The sequence below is a fragment of the Pelodiscus sinensis genome, chromosome 3 (assembly GCF_049634645.1).
Source record: "Pelodiscus sinensis isolate JC-2024 chromosome 3, ASM4963464v1, whole genome shotgun sequence".
In the NCBI taxonomy this organism is placed as follows: Eukaryota; Metazoa; Chordata; order Testudines; family Trionychidae; genus Pelodiscus; species Pelodiscus sinensis.
The window spans coordinates 8,956,851-8,974,909 of NC_134713.1; the positions used below are offsets into that span (position 1 = coordinate 8,956,851).

The 18,059-nt window shown below is 46.7% G+C and overlaps 1 protein-coding gene across 14 annotated transcripts in view; it reads left to right on the forward strand.

Moving 5' to 3' along the window:
• Window positions 1–18,059, forward strand: part of PKHD1 (PKHD1 ciliary IPT domain containing fibrocystin/polyductin) — a 417,767-nt gene that overhangs the window by 378,427 nt on the left and 21,281 nt on the right. For 11 of the 14 annotated variants that reach the window (XM_075923339.1, XM_075923352.1, XM_075923348.1 and 8 more), the window contains 2 exons: window positions 14,979–15,117; window positions 16,042–16,129. In XM_075923339.1, coding sequence (XP_075779454.1) covers window positions 14,979–15,117; window positions 16,042–16,129 — 227 coding nt within the window. Of the gene's footprint in view, window positions 1–14,978; window positions 15,118–16,041; window positions 16,130–18,059 lie in introns of those variants that run through there. The other 3 variants (XR_012902469.1, XM_075923341.1, XM_075923343.1) reach the window with 1 other exon arrangement.

An 18,059-nucleotide genomic window follows, 5' to 3' on the forward strand; every position in this document is an offset into this window, starting at 1 on the left:
GTTCCTTAAGTATTCTAGGATATATTAAGTCAGGCTCTGCCAACTTGATGGCATCTTTCTTATCTAAGTAATTCTTATCTTGTTCTTTTCTATTTTAGCCTCAGATCTACTTCATTTGCATCATTGTTCACTAGATCAGTCGTTCAAACACTGCTAACCTTTCTGGTGAAAACTGAAACACAAAAGGCATTTAAACACTTTTGCCATTTTTTGTTATTTCTGTTATTTCTGCCTTTCATTCCTCCTTTGGTAATGGGTTGACCTTGTTGTTGGTCTTCTCTTGCTTATAATATATTATAATGTTTTTTCTTGTTACCCCTTATATCCCTCAGGGTATGTCTACACTACCCCGCTAGTTCGAACTAGCGGGGTAATGTAGGCATACCGCACTTGCAAATGAAGCCCGGGATTTGAATTTCCCGGGCTTCATTTGCATAAGCCGGGCACCACCATTTTTAAATCCCAGCTAGTTCGAACCCCGTGCCGCGCGTCTACATACGGCATGGAGTAGCTAGTTCGGATTAGGCTTCCTAATCCAAACTAGCTGTACTCCTCATTCCACAAGGAGTACAGCTAGTTCGGATTAGGAAGCCTAATCCGAACTAGCTACTCCGTGCCGCGTGTAGCCGCGCGGCACGGGGTTCGAACTAGCTGGGATTTAAAAATGGCGGCGCCCATCTTATGCAAATGAAGCCCAGGAAATTCAAATCCCGGGCTTCATTTGCAAGTGCGGTATGCCTACATTACCCTCCTAGTTCGAATTAGGAGGGTAGTGTAGACGTACCCTCACTGGTTTAAAATCAATTTGTGACTGGGGCTTTCTAATTTTGTCCCCCCATACTTGTGTTTTTCCTTTAAATTCATCATTCATAATTTTACCTTGCCCCCACTTTTTGTTTTGCTCATTTTTGAGTTTCAGGGTTTTGAAGTTCTACTGATTAAACCAGGGTGGTTTCTTACCATACTTCCTACATTTCTATGCATTGGGATTGGTTGCTCTCTGTTCCCTCTTAGAGTGTGTCTACACAGCAGCATTATTTCAGAATAGTAGCCCAGTGTCTGTGCATCTGTAACGCTGACGTACATGGCCACGCCCCCTGGCTGTGTACGTCACTGCCCTGCCCCCCTTCCCTTCTGGCCTGGGCCTGGCTGAGGGGCGCAGCACTCAACCCAGCCTCCATGGAGGGAGGGTAAAAGGGCAGGGCGGTGACGTACAGGGCCAGAGGGCAGGGCCGTGTATGTCACTGCCCCCCCTTCCCCTCCCGCTGTGGTGCTCAACTGAGTGCTGCGCCCCTCAGCCGGGCTGCCGGGGGAGCCAGCAGTGCAAGGGGCTGTTTGGGCTCCCCCGCTGTGGGAGGGGAAGGGGGGCGGGGCGGTGATGTACACGGCCCCACCCCCTGGCCGTGTACGTCACTGCTCCGCCCCCCTCCCTCACAGCAGCCCGGCTGAGCAGGTAGCACTCAGCCGAGTGCCATGGTGGGAGGGAAAGGGAAGGGGAAGGGGGGCAGGGAGAGACGGAGGGGAGAGAGAGAGGCAGGAGGAGAAGAGAAAGGGAGAGTGAGAGGCAGGAGGGGGAGAAGAGAAAGGAAGAGATGGAGATGATGATGTGACGGAGAACTGCGGGGGGGAGGCAGTAGGAGGAGAGAGAGAGAGAGAGAGAAAGAGACAGAGCGAGAGAGCTCAGGAGAGAAGACCTGAAATGACAGACTAATTGGCTAGTTATTTCAGAATAACGGCCATTATTCCAAAATAACAGCACGAGCGTCTACACAGCAATTGTTATTTTGAAATAAATTCAGAGTAATGTATGGCTTATGCTGACTTCTGTAAACCTCATTCCATGAGGAACAATGCCTATTCTGAAATAGCTCTTTCAGAATAGCTGTAGTGTGGACGCTCCACTGATGCTATTTCAAAGTAGCTCTTCCCCAGAGCCATTCAGAGTAATTACTCCCCAGAGCCTCCTGGGGATCCATATTGAGGTAGCATGTGCACATTAGGGGAGCCTGCCTTGGATTAATTTTGAGGCTTCCCTGTAGTGTAGACGTGCTATCTCAAAATAAGCTATTTCGGGGTATTTCTTCCGGAATACCCTATTTCAAAATAAGCATGCAGTGTAGACATACCCTAAGCCAGGCATGTCCAAAGTCCGGCCCGCGGGCCAAATGCGGCCCGCAGTCGGATTTAATACGGCCCCCCGCTTCTCCCAGCTCCCCGGTGCTTTTTTTAACTGGCGCACTCAGCGCGCCGCTTCGGGCCGCCGCCGCCGCGGTCCCAAACCCTGCCCCTGCACTCCGCTTTGGGGCTGAGAGTGCAGGGACAGCCCCGCTTCCTCCCCCTCTCCTGGCTCCCCGGCGCTCCTCTGACTGGCGCCGCTTCCGGCCGTGCCGCCGCCGTCCATGGCGGCCGCTGCGGTCCTAAAGTCCACCATGTAGGGCACGTCCGCAGCCCCGCTCCCCCGCTTGGCTACGGGTTCGCCCTGCCCCCGGGCCGCCGTGAGGCCAGCATGCCCTGCGCTCTCCGCCCGCCTCTGACCCTGAAGCCCTCTACCTTGGGGCTGAGAGTGCAGGGACGGACTCCGCAGCTGCTGAGATCAGGGACGGACTCCGCAGCTGCTGAGATCAGGGACTGCCTTTGAACCAGACCTAGCCTATGTACTGCAGTCCAGATCTCAGTTTCACCCTTCACATTAGTGTAGGCAAGTTTTTTTTTCAATTGAGATGAATACATTGTAAAATCTCAGTTAATGTCAGTTGGTCTAAATCAGTTATAAATATATTTGGACACAACATGTATAGTTGGTGTTATGTCGTTTGCTGTTTGCAATAAACTTTGCATAAAATAGTTAATTTGCATTTAATTGTAATGGTTCAAAGAATGTCAGGCAAAATGGTCGGCCCTCACGCATGTTCACTTCATCAAATTTGGCCCTCTTTGAAAAAAGTTTGGACACCCCTGCCCTAAGCTGTGGGGCAGCACAGCTTCACAGGTGATTAATCAGCCCCACCCAGTCAATTAGCTCCCTGCACAGCCCTGAGCCTCTGACTGGGCGGTGCTGATTAATCACCTGTGAAGCTGTGCTGCCCTGCAGCTTAGAGGGGACACTGGTCACTCTTAGGTCCTTAGTAATATCTCTTTAAAACACTGTCAACTCTCCTGAACTTCCCCTCCCCTAGACTTTCTTCCGTTGGGATCTTGCCTACCAAAGCACTGAGTTTGCTAAAGTATGGCTTCTTGAAGTCCATAGTTTTATTCTGCCAATTCCCTGTATCCTTCCTAGATTCATTCCAGTTATTGATGGGTTAAAGGGTCAATTGCCCATTACCAACCCCCTAAGCCACCCTCAAAACTGAGCTCCCCTCTGTTTAATAGCCACTGTACATAAAAAGCCCTCTTTACTCAGAAGTGTCATGCCATGCTTGGCAGCTCTGGAAATGCGCTGATCACACTCCAGGGTGACACCTGTGAATTACCAGAGTCAGGTGATGAGAATTAAAGTCAGACCCTGCTGCAACTGCTGCTGAAACAGCAGCTGCTAAGGCAACAGCTCTCCAAGAGCCAGATGATTCCAGTTCAGCTGCTAGGGTGAGGATGGGAAGGGGTAGCAACACAGCAAGCGGAGGAGAAGAAGGTAAAGGTAGGGGTGTGGATGGGAAGAAGGTAGGAGACCAACATATAACATGAAATTGATCTGTTTGGGAAAAACTGGGGTTATAACTCTATTGAGGGGATATGTACATCAAGTGCCCTCTGGGGATTTAGAAGTCTCAGAGTGGTAGCCATGTTAGTCTGTAACTTTAAAAACAATGAGTAGCCCTGTGGCACCCCAGGGCACATCTACACAGCAGCGTTATTTCAAAATAACAAAGTGCGTGTCTACACAGCAAGTCCATTATTTCAAAATAATTTCAAAATAACGGGCTTCTTATTCCGAAATCTGTAACCTTCATTTTACAAGGAACACGCCTATTCCAAAATAGTTATTTTGAAATAGGGCGTGTGTAGACAGTGCAGTTGTGGTTTTTTTAAAAAATGAGTGGCCACGTGGCTTCCCACAGGTGTCCTGCTGGCCACTCTGTCCACGTTTAACAGGACTCTATAGTTCGCCTTCCCCTGCAGGCTTTAAAGGTGCAGCCTCAGAGGAAACAGTGTGTGGCACATGGCAGGCCCGGCTCACACTGTACCACACAGCAGCACCCAGATCTGCCTACCCTGCTGCCATGGCAGACCACAGTGCTGCACCTGAGTCCCCCATGGCTGGCAGCACAACTACTGGCAGCTTCTAAGCCCCTGTCTAAGGGCAGAGGAGGTGGGTCCCATCCTGGACGGGTGTAGAGATCCTGGATCTCATTGGGATCCGGAGAGAGGAGGCAAACCTCTAGGAGCTTCCTACCAGATGCAGGAATGCAGAGATCTACGGCTAAATGGCCAACAGCCTGGGCCAGAGGGGACCCATCCGTACCCAGGAGCAGGTGCGGATGAAGGTAAAAGAGCGCAGGCAGGCCTATACTAAGGCCAAGGAGTATAGTTTCTGCTCAAGGGCAGCATTCCAGAGCTGCCAGAATTATGACCAGCTCCACCGTATTCTGGGAAGGGAGTCAGTCCCTTCCCCGCCAGTGGTGGACTCTGGGAGATGCCCATTGTCACTCTCCCAGATGGCAGGCCTACAGCCAAGAAGGAAGAGGAGCAGGTCACAGGGTCGACAATATCCTCCAGCCAGAATCTCACACAGTCCTTGGAGCCATTACCACCCTCCCAGAATGTCACCCAGGGATTGGACGATGCAGTGGAAGGCCCATCAGGTGAGCTCCACGACTGTCCCTAGACTCACCCAGGGGGAAGCGGTGGGTGGCGAGGGGCGTCTGCTGTTCACACACATGTCCCACCGAACACCCTCCCTGCCTCTCCTACAGTAGGCAGGGATACAACCCCATTCTTGCAGTTCACCACCCTCCTGGGACAATAGCATGAGAGAGCCATACCTTCATGACCACGACCCAACAGTTGATCTCCCCATGCTGAACTGGTTCCCGATGGAGCAGTAGCTGTCTGGCCTAGGGAGCTTCCAGATAATGATGGCGACCCACTTCTGGAGGGGGATGGCGCATTGCATGTGGGTGTCCCGTTGCCTGAGGGCAGAGTGATCCACATGCAGAGTTCCCTGAAGCTGTGTTTTGGAGCCACTGCCGGTCATCCCACCACTCCATGATGATCCGGTCCCACCAGTCGGAACTGATGTCCCATCACCAGAAGCAGCGGTGCACGGTGTACAGGGAAGGGTGGGAGGGGTAATGCTGCATGAACAGCATGTGGAGAGAAGAGAGGAGGTGTCCCACAAAGAGCTGAGGGTCATGTTCCTGCAGGGCCACGAGGGCAGCCTGCGGTAACTGCAGCAGGAGGTATGGAATGGGGTCTAAGAGCTGGTGACTACTTGGAGGCAGGCCCGGCTCCATGGATGGGAGTGTCAAGGTGTCCACAGGGGCAACCAGAGCAGGCAGTGAATAGGCTTTGCTGTCCCTCAGGGAGGTAGGCAAAGGAGAGAAGCCCGAGACACAACTATATACAGGGGGTTCCTTTAAGCTCAAGCCTAAGATAGCCTCAGGAAGTAGCTCCAGGAAGTAAGTGCCATCCTGATGCCCTGCCTGAAGTGCTTCCAGGAGGCCTTAAATGCGATTCAATGTCCAATGAGTGTGGACGCGCTATTTCAAAATAGCTCAGTCCTATTTCAATGGGCATTTGCTGTGTAGACACGCTGTTTCAAAACTATTTCAGAATTTCTCTTCCAAACTAGCTTATTCCAAAATACGTGTGCAATGTAGACGAACCCTGACTAACATATATACAGCCGGTCTCCGACTTACAAATGAGTTACATTCCAAACACCCGGTCGTAACGCGATTTGTTCGTAAGTCAGAAATACACGCTTTCACATACAGCTATGCTGTTTGTAAGTGCAGATGGTGCATTCGTAAGTTGGGGACCAGCTGTAATGGGGTTAATGGGAGGTTGGACATAAGTGCAGTTCGTAAGTCGGGGACTGGCTGTGTATAGTATCATGAGCTTTCGTGGGCAAAACCCACTTCATCGGATGATATGATCTTGAGGTGATTTATGACACCACAACAGCTCCTTAAACACATGGGGATGGGGAATGGCCAGGAAAGGCAGTCTGTTACTAACTCTCCTTTTAAAGTGAATGGGCCCGATCCTGAGAAACAAGAAGCAGCTCCTTTAAAAGTCATGAATGCCACTAGTGCTCTGGGATTAAGCCCCGGCTGATTACATGTAATGCCACTTCTCTAATATATTTGAAAAGAGATATGTCACCGGCCTTTTGGTGCTATCACATATTTTTCATCAGCTGCGCACATGCCAGGTTTCCCCCTTAACAATGAGTGGGAGCAGCTGGTGTCACTATATAGGAAATGAGAGCCTTTTGTTGACTCGCATGGCGGCTTGTACGGTGATCTCCATGTACAAGCCGAGTAGCAGCATCACAACAGCCTCAGCTGTGGGAACCTGATTTCCCCCTCATTTATATTGCTGTCGCTCTTATATTGAACCATCCACGCCCCTGGAGTTAGACTAGGCCAATCAGTGAGAGTGAAAGAAGACAGGCCCGTCACTTCCCCATTGCAGTTTGATTGTAGCTGAATGTGCCATTCATTTTTTTCACATGCCTTGTTTGTAGAAAGCCAGCGAGTCAGGGGTTAAATGTTTTTGGGTGCTGGGCACTTGGGTTCCTTTTCTGTATACCCTACTTTGGCTGTAGGACTTCATGCCCGCAGGCCACAGTCACATTATCAGCTGGAAATTGGATAACGACAGCACAATGACAAATCCAGGTTGCTTGCAATAAGGTGCTAATCCCTTTGCTTTAATATCGGAGCAGCGTGTAATGATGTTTGGACATCACTCCAGTTTACTGACGACCCCACTGGGGCCTGCAATAGAACCTTACAACTGTCTAACAAGACGTCAGGTGACTGCCGTCGTCAAAGCAACGGACGGTGCAATCTAATCTTCCCTCCATCCCTTCCAGCTCCCAATAAGGCCCAGGTTATAGAAGAGGCCCATCAGTGCTTGGTAACTCGAATCAATTAACGTTAATTCGCACAATGCTATGATGTATTGTGATCACTTTCATTTCGGAGCAGGGGGAAGAAATTGCTATAATTCACCTAAAATGAGGTTGTCTATGGTGCTGAGGTATTAATTGGGTGTCCATATTAAATGGAAAAGGAGCACAGTAGTGAAGGAAAAGTGGATGAGTGACTCTCTTGGCTGCTATTGACCTATCAGAAGAAGACAGTGCCCTTTTCCTTTGCTTTTATCTATTACAGTTTTCCCTATTGCGTGTCAAGTTGATGTATTATAAAAAATTCATTTGGTGACCTTTCACCCCCTCAGCAGATTAAACAATTTCACTGGGATGGCATCATTAACAGGGCCTTGCATTTAATGATGATTTCTCTAAAAGGCCACGGAGATTCGATTTTAAGCTAACAGATTTATTGCACTATTATAACATATCGTAAAAAACTGTACCACCTACGGTCTGGTTTTAGGATAGAAACTGTTTAAGAGTTTATATGGAGCTTAAAGTGGTATTACCTTGGGATACGCTGTAGCAGCAGGACTCTGACCTTCGGCATGATGCTGTTTACATTTAATAAACGCTGTTCCTCCAATAGTAAACTTGAGGAGTGTGTTAGGCAAGAAGCTTAGCTTAGTCTCTAGCTGCTAGTATGTGGTATGACGAGGACAGATACCTCTGCTGGTTCCCAGTGAATAGTGGGCCTTCCGGGTATTGGTTACTAGTACTCTGGACTCCCCTCCCTGCAGGTTTAGAGCAGATCCCATCTGGTCTACAGGGTGCATGCTGCTGAATAATACAACGTGTCTGTTTAAAAAGCAGCTGCAACCTTTTTGCTACAGAACTGGAGAGCTACTGGGTTCACCTCAATGAACCACTGGGCTGAGTCTTCCTGCATTTCTGCTGTTGCCTGCTTACCATTCTAGTTTGCATACGTTTGCCTGCCACGGGGCCCTGCGCTCTTCTAGTCCTCCCTGCAGCTGGGGCTTCAGGATGGTCAGCTGGTGAAATTTGGACAAGAGGGGAAGGCTGGACTTGTGAGTCCGACACGGGCCTGGGATTTAGGAAATCTGGTCCGGAAACAGGCTTCCTGTGTGACTTTGCTCTTGCTGTAAAATGGATAAATAATACTTCCTTTGTCTGTTTGCATCACAGGCATGGATTGTCTCTGGCAATGTGTACGTACAACACCCAGCACAATAGGGCACTGATGTTGGCTGGGGGCTCTAGCTGCACTTTTAAATATATTTGTAGAACAATAAGTTGTCTCAAAAGGCTGGGAACCTCAAGTTAATGAATGTTCTTAAATCTCCCTCCATAACCCAAATCTGTAACACACTGGATTGCTGCCCCTCCCCGCCCAGTTTTTATCAGAAAAGGTTTCCAATGCTTTTGAAGAAGAGAAACTCCAGCTAGGAATCCCCAACCGAGCCTCTTCTAGTCCAGTTTTGTTTAGAAAGGATAATGGAGTCACGTGTTTATTATCCTAATGCATATGGTCATCCTACCCCTCCTCTTTACTCCCATGAACTATTAGATCTCCTCTGCTTAGCTGCCTGCCCTCACAGACTCTCGTCTCCAGGGTCTGGGATGTGTGGTTTCTTTGAAAACACACTGCCAGTGTGTGCTCCCTGTAGAATTAAAGTAGGGACTTAGGGGCCCAAGTCTGAGAATTCTGGCCTTAGTGATTTGCCTTGAATCAAACAGGGAGGCAAATCAGAATGCCTGGCTCCCAGGGTCATGTCCAGAGCATTATAATACACCTCAATTGGCTGCCCAACCTTTTTAAATCAATAATCAATGTTACTTTTAAAACCTCTTTGGTTGTGGCATTATTGTAAATTAAACTAATGAAACCTAAAACTGAAGCCTGCTTCCAAGCTGAGTTTCTTTCTTCAACTCTGTGCTGCATGTGTAGGGCTAGGAAGGTTATTTTTTTGTAGTCTTGATGGGCTGCACCCAGACACTAAGGAGGGGACCTATCCTGCCCCCATACTACTGTGAGAGCCCATGCAACCACTGTCCCATCATTGCTGCTAAATAATATAAGTCCCATTATGGGATTGAATCAGAGGACTCAGTAGTTTACATGTCTCCTCCTGTCTTCATGATTCATTGGGTTGACAGCTTACCGGGATTGTTCTGAAGCTTCCAGGAACTGTCATGTGATGAAAACTCCAGGAGTACGTCTAACAAAAACTGGCAACCCTAATTATGCGCTTCGTTCCCCATCTGAGTCCTTTCCCCACACCAGAAGTTACTTCACTCCCACTAGAAAACACTGTGGTTCTACATATTCTGTACCCCACATATTATTGATCTCTCAGATGCTTCCCCATCTCTGCCATTACTTCTGACCGCTTCTCAATTTCTTCTCCTGTCTCCTTTGCCCCTGATCCAAACTGATTGTAGTCAATTGAAAAATGCCATTGACTTCTGTGGCCTTTAGATCAGGTCTACAGGTCTGAACCTTTCCCCCCTTAAATTCATTCACAAACTCAGAGAACTTAATTTCCTTGGTCGTGTTAGTGCTGCCCTTACTGTCTCAGTTCTTATGATGCATCCTGATTCACTTCTAGCGTGTTCCAGTTGCCTTCTGCCCCTCTTAAGTTCCCTGCTCCTGCGTAAGAGATAGCTGCTCTCTGACAGGCCTTGGTCTGTTTTGTGTTGCTGCTTCCTGTTAAGTACGAACTTTCAGAACCTGGAATGGGCTCTGCCACTGGCCACGACTTCATGGGCAGAGCCATCTTGCCCAAATCCCGCTCCCATGGAGAAGATCTTCAGGGGATCGACAAGCTCCCCTGCTTTCCTGATGATCCTTCCCAGCAGGGAACGCCACACCAGCCCACTTCCCTGCAAGTAGCACTGGACTTCAAGGGGGTGACAGGATAACACGTTCTTCCCTCAGCGCTGATCAGAGTGGGAGAGGCAGCGTTGTCTAATCCACTGCTGGCAGGAGCTCTGTACGAAGCAGCAGGTTCGCCTCCTCCCCGGTGAAGAAGGGATGCAGAGGAACGGCTGGGAGCTTGTTTTCCTTCCGGCACAGATCAGCAGGGGAGCAGCAGCCTACTGCCCTCCCATCCTAGCTGCTGACATTCCCTTGCAGGAATGTAAATTCATTGTGCCACATACTCAAGGCCCCAGCACAGCAAGAACCAGGCTTGAGCACATGGTACAAAAATGTCACATTTGCTACTGAGTTGTTTGTGTGCTAATGACCCCCCGGCCCATTTTTTAAAACAGTTGTGAATGAGATTTGTTTTCCCTGATAATGAATCTATAGAGGAGACATTGCTGCCATCAAGAAGTATAAATGGCTGCTTCCCAGCACTACATTTTGCTAGCTTGTTCCTTGAAACTAGAAAAGCTTTGTCATTCATTCTCCTTGCTCCCCAAATAGGCTGCTGTCCCCTACAGATCACCTGGCCCTTTGCCCACCTCTAAAAAGCACTGGTGTTTATGAGTAGCTAGCACAATTGGTGGTGACCCAAAGTGAGGACTTATTAATGGGGCCTGATTTTCAGAATATGCTGAGCACCCACCCTCTGAAAGTCAGTCCCCTGTAAAGTGTCTCAATTTGGGCTATCAAAACTGTCATTATCATAGAATCATAGAATAATAGGACTGGAAGGGACCTCAAGAGGTCATCGAGTCCAGCCCCCCGCCCTCAAGGCAGGACCAAGCTCCACCTACACCATCCCTGACAGATGTCTATCTAACCTGTTCTTAAATATCTCCAGAGAGGGAGATTCCACCACCTCCCTTGGCAATTTATTCCAATATTTGATCACCCTGACAGATAGGAATTTTTTCCTAATGTCCAATCTAAACCTCCCCTGCTGCACTTTAAGCCCATTACTCCTTGTCCTGTCCTCAGAAACCAAGAGGAACAAATTTTCTCCTTCCTCCTTGTGACACCCTTTTAGATATTTGAAAACCGCTATCATGTCCCCCCTTAATCTTCTTTTTTCCAAACTAAACAAGCCCAGTTCATGAAGCCTGGCTTCATAGGTCATGTTCTCTAAACCTTTAATCACTCTTGTCGCTCTTCTCTGTACCCTTTAATTATGCTCGTTACAGTAGTGTCTCGAGGTCCCAACTGAGATCGGGACCCCACTGGATGTACCATAGTTAGGGATGGTCGCTACCCCCAGAACTTCCAATATAAATCGAAAAATGGTTGAAAGGGAAATGGAGGCACAAAAGATGATTTGCCCAAGGTCATATGTAACCCACACACCTTCTGGCTTTAGTGGACTATGGTACCGAGACCAGCTGGAGAGAGAAAGAACAAGTCTGATCTACAGCCTTAGTGGAAAGCTAGCTGGCTTTTAGCTCAGGCTGTAGAGGCTCATGCACTAAGCTCCAGAAGTCCCAGGTTTGGTTCCACCCATCGGAATCATAAGTCTGGGCTCATCCAGGTGTTCAACTGGGTTTCTCCGAAGCTCGGGATGCACTTTCTCAAATCGGGGAAGTATGTTACCCACATGCTCGGTGGCTGTGTCTAGATTGGCAAGTTTTTCCGCAAAAGAAGCTGCTTTTGCTGAAAAGCTTGCCAGCTGTCTACACTGGCCGCTTGAATTTCCACAAGAACACTGACTTCCTACTGTCTGAAATCAGTGCTTCTTGAGGAAATACTATGCTGCTCCCGTTTGGGCAAAAGGGCCAGTGTAGACAGCTCAGATTTGTTTTGCGCAAAAAAGCCCCGATCGCGAAAATGGCGATCGGGGCTTTTTTGCGCAAAAGCACATCTAGATTGGCACAGATGCTTTTCCGCAAAAAGTGCTTTTGCGGAAAAGCGTCCATGCCAATCTAGACTCTCTTTTCCGCAAATGCTTTTAATGGAAAACTTTTCTGTTAAAAGCATTTGCAGAAAATCATGCCAGTCTAGGCATAGCCACTGTGTGTAGTTCACTGACACACCAAGTGACAGTGAGTCCATTTCAGAGAGAGAGAATGAGTCTGCTCTACAGCCTTAGCTGAGAGCCAGCTGGCTATTCGCTCATGTGGTAGAGACTCATGCACTAAGCTCTTCAGCTCGCATGTTTGTTTCCACCTGTGAGTGTTACAGAAAAAGCAGCTCTGTGCCAAGAATAGCATCCAGGTCGAGACCTTTGTGTTAACCACCACTTGCTGCTGCCGCTGAAAACACTGGCCACTGTAGTAGCTTTGTGGCTTGACCTACTGTGTGTTAAGCTGCAGTGCAGTTTGCCGGGGCGAGCTCTGCTTTGTAATGCAAAGAAACAGTCTGAAGAAATTGAGTTAAACCAAAGTGAATTGGCCCTCAATAAATCTTTTGTTTGTAACCACCTTTAAGCAAACACTGGAGAGCTGAATGAATCGCTTTCCTACTTTTATTGCAAGACAATATCAATCCCCCAGTTGCCTCACTGCACTGCAATGGTAGATTAGAGGTATAGATGTATGTAAAAAGAAGAGGAGGCTAAATGACATGAAGCATTGAGAAAGGAATGAAATGATATCGGCTCAAAATAAAGCGTCATTTCTTTATTCAAATCCAAAAGCCTTCTCTCAGGATGTTTGAATTTCAGTAGTACTCGTGGAATACCAATGGCTTTTTAAAGAGGCATTTGTGTGTCTCTGCACTTGAACGTATCTGATACACATGAGTGAAGCACAAAATCACTGGAGAAAGGAGTGAGCAGCTCAGTTGTAGCCCATGTTTAACCCAGAATATTATACAGGCTGCACCTTTCTAAACTGGGAGTCTCTAGTTAGGCAACATCTGTGGTCTGGGAGGACCACAGGCGTTCCTGGATGACTCTTATCCAGGCGCGGCAGCAGCTGGGTCCCCGTAGGGCTGGTGGTAGTGGGGCTGGGGCTGTGGCAGCCCGATGGGCAGCAGGGCTGGTACAATCTGGCAGGGGAAGATTGGCCAGGGCCCTACAGCCTGGCACAAGCTGCATGCCACCCAGGCTGTGGGTTCTTTCAGTGGCATGGGGATAAGGCTGCGGCAACCTGGCAGGGGCAGCCGGGCTGGGCCACAGCAGCCTGACATAAGAGTCAGGGCCACAGCAGTGGAGCTGAGGCCATATGTTGCCCCAGTGGACAGCAGGGTTGGAGCGGGGCAGCCTGGCTGGGGTAAAACGAGCCAGCAACAGGAAGGGGCAGAGGACTGAGGGGCCATAGCAGGGATTTGGCAAATTCCCTCCTTCGGGACTGGTCAGGTCCTGAGGGTGCTGGCCCATGGAGATACAACCTGTACAGGGTGGATGAGGGAACTCGATAAATATATAAAGAATATGTCCATCAATGGCTATTTATCCATCTATGGCTGTTTGTCAGAAGCTGGGGACAGACAGGGGGATGGATCACGTGATGATAGTGGGATGGATCACTTGATGATTATCTCTTTCGTTTATTCCCTCTGGGGGACCTGGCATTGACCACTGTCGGATGTTCAATGGATACTGGACTAGATGGACCTTTGAACTGGCTAAGCATGGCTGTTTGTATGTTCATATTGGACCAACTTCTGTTGGCGAAAGAGGCAAGCTTTCAAGCTTACATGGAAGAACTTTGTCTAAGCTAGAAAACCCAACCCTTTCATGAGCAGAAATTGGTCCAATGAAAGCTATTACTCCACTCACCCTGTTTCTGGATAAGGGAACAAAACAGATTTGCAGCGTTAAATATTGCCCTTGCATTGGGGAAGGTGAGTCTCTGTTTTTAGAAGGTCTTGGGGATCTTCAGGGAAAGGCATGCTGCCAGTCAGGATGACTTTTGTAAAATCCATGTTCCTGAATGTGCAGGAACGATGGGTCTGTGGTGAAAGCAAGAGATTGGTACTCAGGAGATAATATCTAGAACTTTTCAGCCCTACATCTCAACACATTTTATAATGGAGGTCAGACTCATTGGCCCCATTTTACAGCTAGGGAAAGCAGAACCACAAAGACATGAAGTGAGTTCCCTAGCAGACCTATTCAATCACAATTGAGTGCTTTGTGGGTTTGATTTCTACTTCTGTCACACACTACCTATAAGAACCTGAGATCAATCACCTTATCTTTGTGTGCCTCAGTTCCATATCTGTAAACTAAGGATTATAAATTGGGAATCCTTTGCTTACTGTGTAATCTCTTTGGGGCCGGGGCAGTTTCTCACTGTGAATATGTGCACAATGGACTCACCTGGAGACTTAGGGTGTGTCTAGACTATAGGGTTTTGTCGACAAAAGTGGGCTTTTGTTGACAAAACTATACCTGCGTCTACACTACCGCCGCATTATGTCGACAGTAAGTCGACAGAATGAGGCAGTTTTGTCGATGGTGGTAAACCTCATTCTATGAGGAATAATGCCTTTTGTCAAGAGAGTTATGTCAACAAAAGGCGTTATTGCATCCACACTGTGCTTTTTCAACAGAGAGTGTCTACACTCTCTGTTGAAAAAGCGGCTTTGTTGACAGAACTGGCTGTAGTCTAGACAATCTTTGTCGACAGAGGTTGTGTTGACAGTATCTGTCAACAAAGCCTCTGTCGACAAAAGCCTGTAGTCTAGACATAGCCATAAAGTACTACCATGATAATAAAGAAACTTATTAGGAACTTGATACGGCATCCTATTAAATCCTACTGACAATGTTAATTCAAATTTGTTTGAAACACTGAGACTTCATAGAATCATAGAACCATAGAGCTGGAAGAGACCTCAGAAGGTCATCAAGTCCAGCCCCCTGCTCTAGGCAGGACCAATCCCAACTAAATCTTCCACCTGGACTTCCACCTGGACTGAAAACTCTGTGAATGGAGAGCAATGTCAAGTTAGAGGGGCTATCTAGGGTATCCAAGGTGGGCATCAGGTGTTTTAATATCATCCTTAATAATACGGTGATTTTTTTCCACATTGCTTTGCATGAAGAAGAAATGGAAGCAGTCCAGCTCCTGGAGGTTGCTTGTATGTGAGGCCCTATAATATCTCTGTCCAGGTGCAGCCCTCAGATGGAGAGATGGAGAAAGAGCTTCCTGTGCAGCCACAAATTGTTTTTTTGGATAAGCAGGTAGCGATTTCCTCCTGAGGAGTATGGTTCTGTTAATTCTGTGCACTACCGTCAATCCAAGTATTTGAAACTCACAAGATTGACTTAGAAATACTCGAGAGTTTTTTTAAATAAACGTTGGGTTCTTTTTATCTGGGATATACTCAAGTGATGTTTTTTAAGCTTTTCTTCTCAGCCATAGGGACTAAAAATGACCTTTAAAAAGTTAGAAAGCTGAGATCCTCATGCAGTCTCTTGATTCCTGCAATCTCTTGATTCCTATTCAGTAAAGAAAAACATGAATGATTATGGGACTCCTGATAAAATCACTAACCCTGGCACAACTGATGTATGTTGGGGTTTACTGTTATTCCCCCATCTCCCTATTTTCCCTTTATCCTAACTTGGGAAAACAGTGGGCAAATAATTATATGGATCCAGATATGAACTTTTCCAATGAGGCATTGCCAGTGGCATTCCTGAACTGTGACTCCAAATGCAACCAGTGTTTGGAGAAGCTTGTGTCTGGATCCAGAGCTGGACTCCGTGGTTTATGGCATTGCCATTCCCAGGTATTCAAAAATCACAAGTTGGGCCTCCCAAAATCTAAAAATTGGATTTCAAATCATGACATCTTAAGAAATGTACATTTTAAAGTGGAGAGTCTCTTTTAATCACATTCATTTAGGAACTAAGGCTTTCTGGGAAGCACCAAATAATGCAAAACTCATGATAAAACAGTGAGAATTGGCAAATCTAGGTGTAGATTCATCTGTGGTAAATTCAATATTTTTACGATGCCATTTGGAGCACACAGTATGTAAATATGTGCTGTTCTTGCTGCTAGGGATTAATAGATGAAAGTTGCCCTAGAAAATAAAAGGATTCCCTTTTTCTCCGAGGGAAAAAATGAACAAACCTTTTATTCCCTTTTCTTCTTCCTAGGGTCGGAGAGTTGAGGCATTAGGTCTGCCCTCAGAGCCATGGGTCATGACAGCCTGTCTCAAGGGCTCTTCAGAGGCTGTGTTGAAAGGTTTGGATATGGAGTTTTTTTTCTTATAGAATGTTTAGACTTAATGACTAGAATTTTAGGCATTGTCTTGAAGAAAGAATCAGCTTGAAAGGCTCTCATTGGGCTAAAAATAGACTGCTGGGTTTGAAGAACTGTGATGGGCTGCTCCCATGGGCGTTAGAAGAGAGGCGTGAGAATGTGTGTCTTCCATGCCCTGTCAACTTGAAGAGACACTACCCAGTAGATTTTTGGTTCTGGATATTCAACACTCCAGACATCTGGAGAAGTGGGCTGTGCCCCCAAGTGCTCATGATACCATCTACGTGTTTTGTTTGTCTTTAAAGTGCTACCAGACCATTTGTTGTTTTTTAAGACTACCCAGCAGAGAAGACCCAAAATGTAGATTTGGAGTATGGGGGGGATGAAGGTAGAATGGAGTGAGAATTATAAATTCAAACAGCCCAGTGCTAGGCTGGAGTTTGTAGGCAAAGTTTTATTAAAGTCAATGGAGCTATACTGAGAGCAGCAGAGTATTTGCCTTAATAGGAATAGACATATCTATGTGTCTTTGGTTTTTAATGTAGTATATTCCAATGAGAAAATGTCTTTGTGAGAGACTTATACATTCCCTTGCTGGCCCTGATGTAGCACAATACTTAAGCACACGTTTAACTGTAAGTGGATATTCCCATTCAAGGTATTAAGGCTCACTAGTCACATGCTTACATGTAGGTCCTTCTAAGTACTGCCCTGCACTGTGAATCCAGACATCAGAGTGCCGTTCATGAAACTGTGGAAGAGAAGCTGTTTATACAGGCAGCATAAAATTGACCAAGCAAGTTTCACTTATGGAGCTGAATGAGGTTCAAACAAGAGCTGGGCAAATAATGGATTAAAAAATTAAAAGAAAATCATTTCTGTCAAGTCAGAAATTATTTTTTTCACCAAAATTTTAGCCAATGGAAAAATTACAAAAAAAAATCAAGTCTGGTGAAAATGAAATATTCTAACTTTCGGTTCACCTTGGCTAAAACTACATTTTTCCAGCTCATGTTCAAAAAATGAACAAGCAGTGACCCTGGTGTAAAGTCAGCTCCTGCCACATGAAGGTTTTGGGTTCACAATCAGACCCAAAAGTGCCTTAATTTTGACTTCTCAGGACCATTTTTCTAGGAAAATGGAAGGGGCAGTCAGTTTCCATGGTCTAGATCAAGAACCACTTATTGGACTGGGATCACTGGGTAAAATTCTGTGGCCTGTGCAGTGTACAAAAATGATCCATTTGGGCCTTAAAAAAATTATGAATCTATTAATTTCTTGGCCTACCTGCTCAGATGATCAAAGGCTTGGCCATTTCCTCACTTTGGCCTATCTCTATGGAAATCAAAGGAGCTATGGCAGTTTACAGCAGCTGAGAGGACATTCCACAATATTAGTTGGTTTTGACACATGGACACTTTTCCACAGAACAGCCACTTAAAGATGCTTAATGTTTCAGTCTAAGCTTGATCGAAACGAACAACCTAGAAGTGAAATTCGGATATCTCCTGAGTCGTATGTCTCTGTTTCATCTCACTTTTCAATCATCTTTATAAAAATCTGCTATTCCTTTGGAAAGAACAACTCCCCCCCCCCCCCCCTCCATTTTGCAGCGCAAACCTAAATAAATCGTGAAGTAAAAAAAGAGAAATTAAAACCAAATGGGAGTAAAAGACTCAAATAAAGAATAGTCACCGAAAAGAAATGCACTTTACATTCTTTAAAAGATACATGCATCAAATTAATAGTCAATAAACTCCACCAAAGAATGAACTGTGCTGTACAGATGTTCTGCATGTAATAGTTTGCTGCAGTTTTTCCTTTGACAAACGTCCTTATTGCGCTCGTCTTTTGAAGCATATGAAAGCAGCATTTAATCGAAATGGGTCTGTCTAGCGCATTGAGCCTGCTT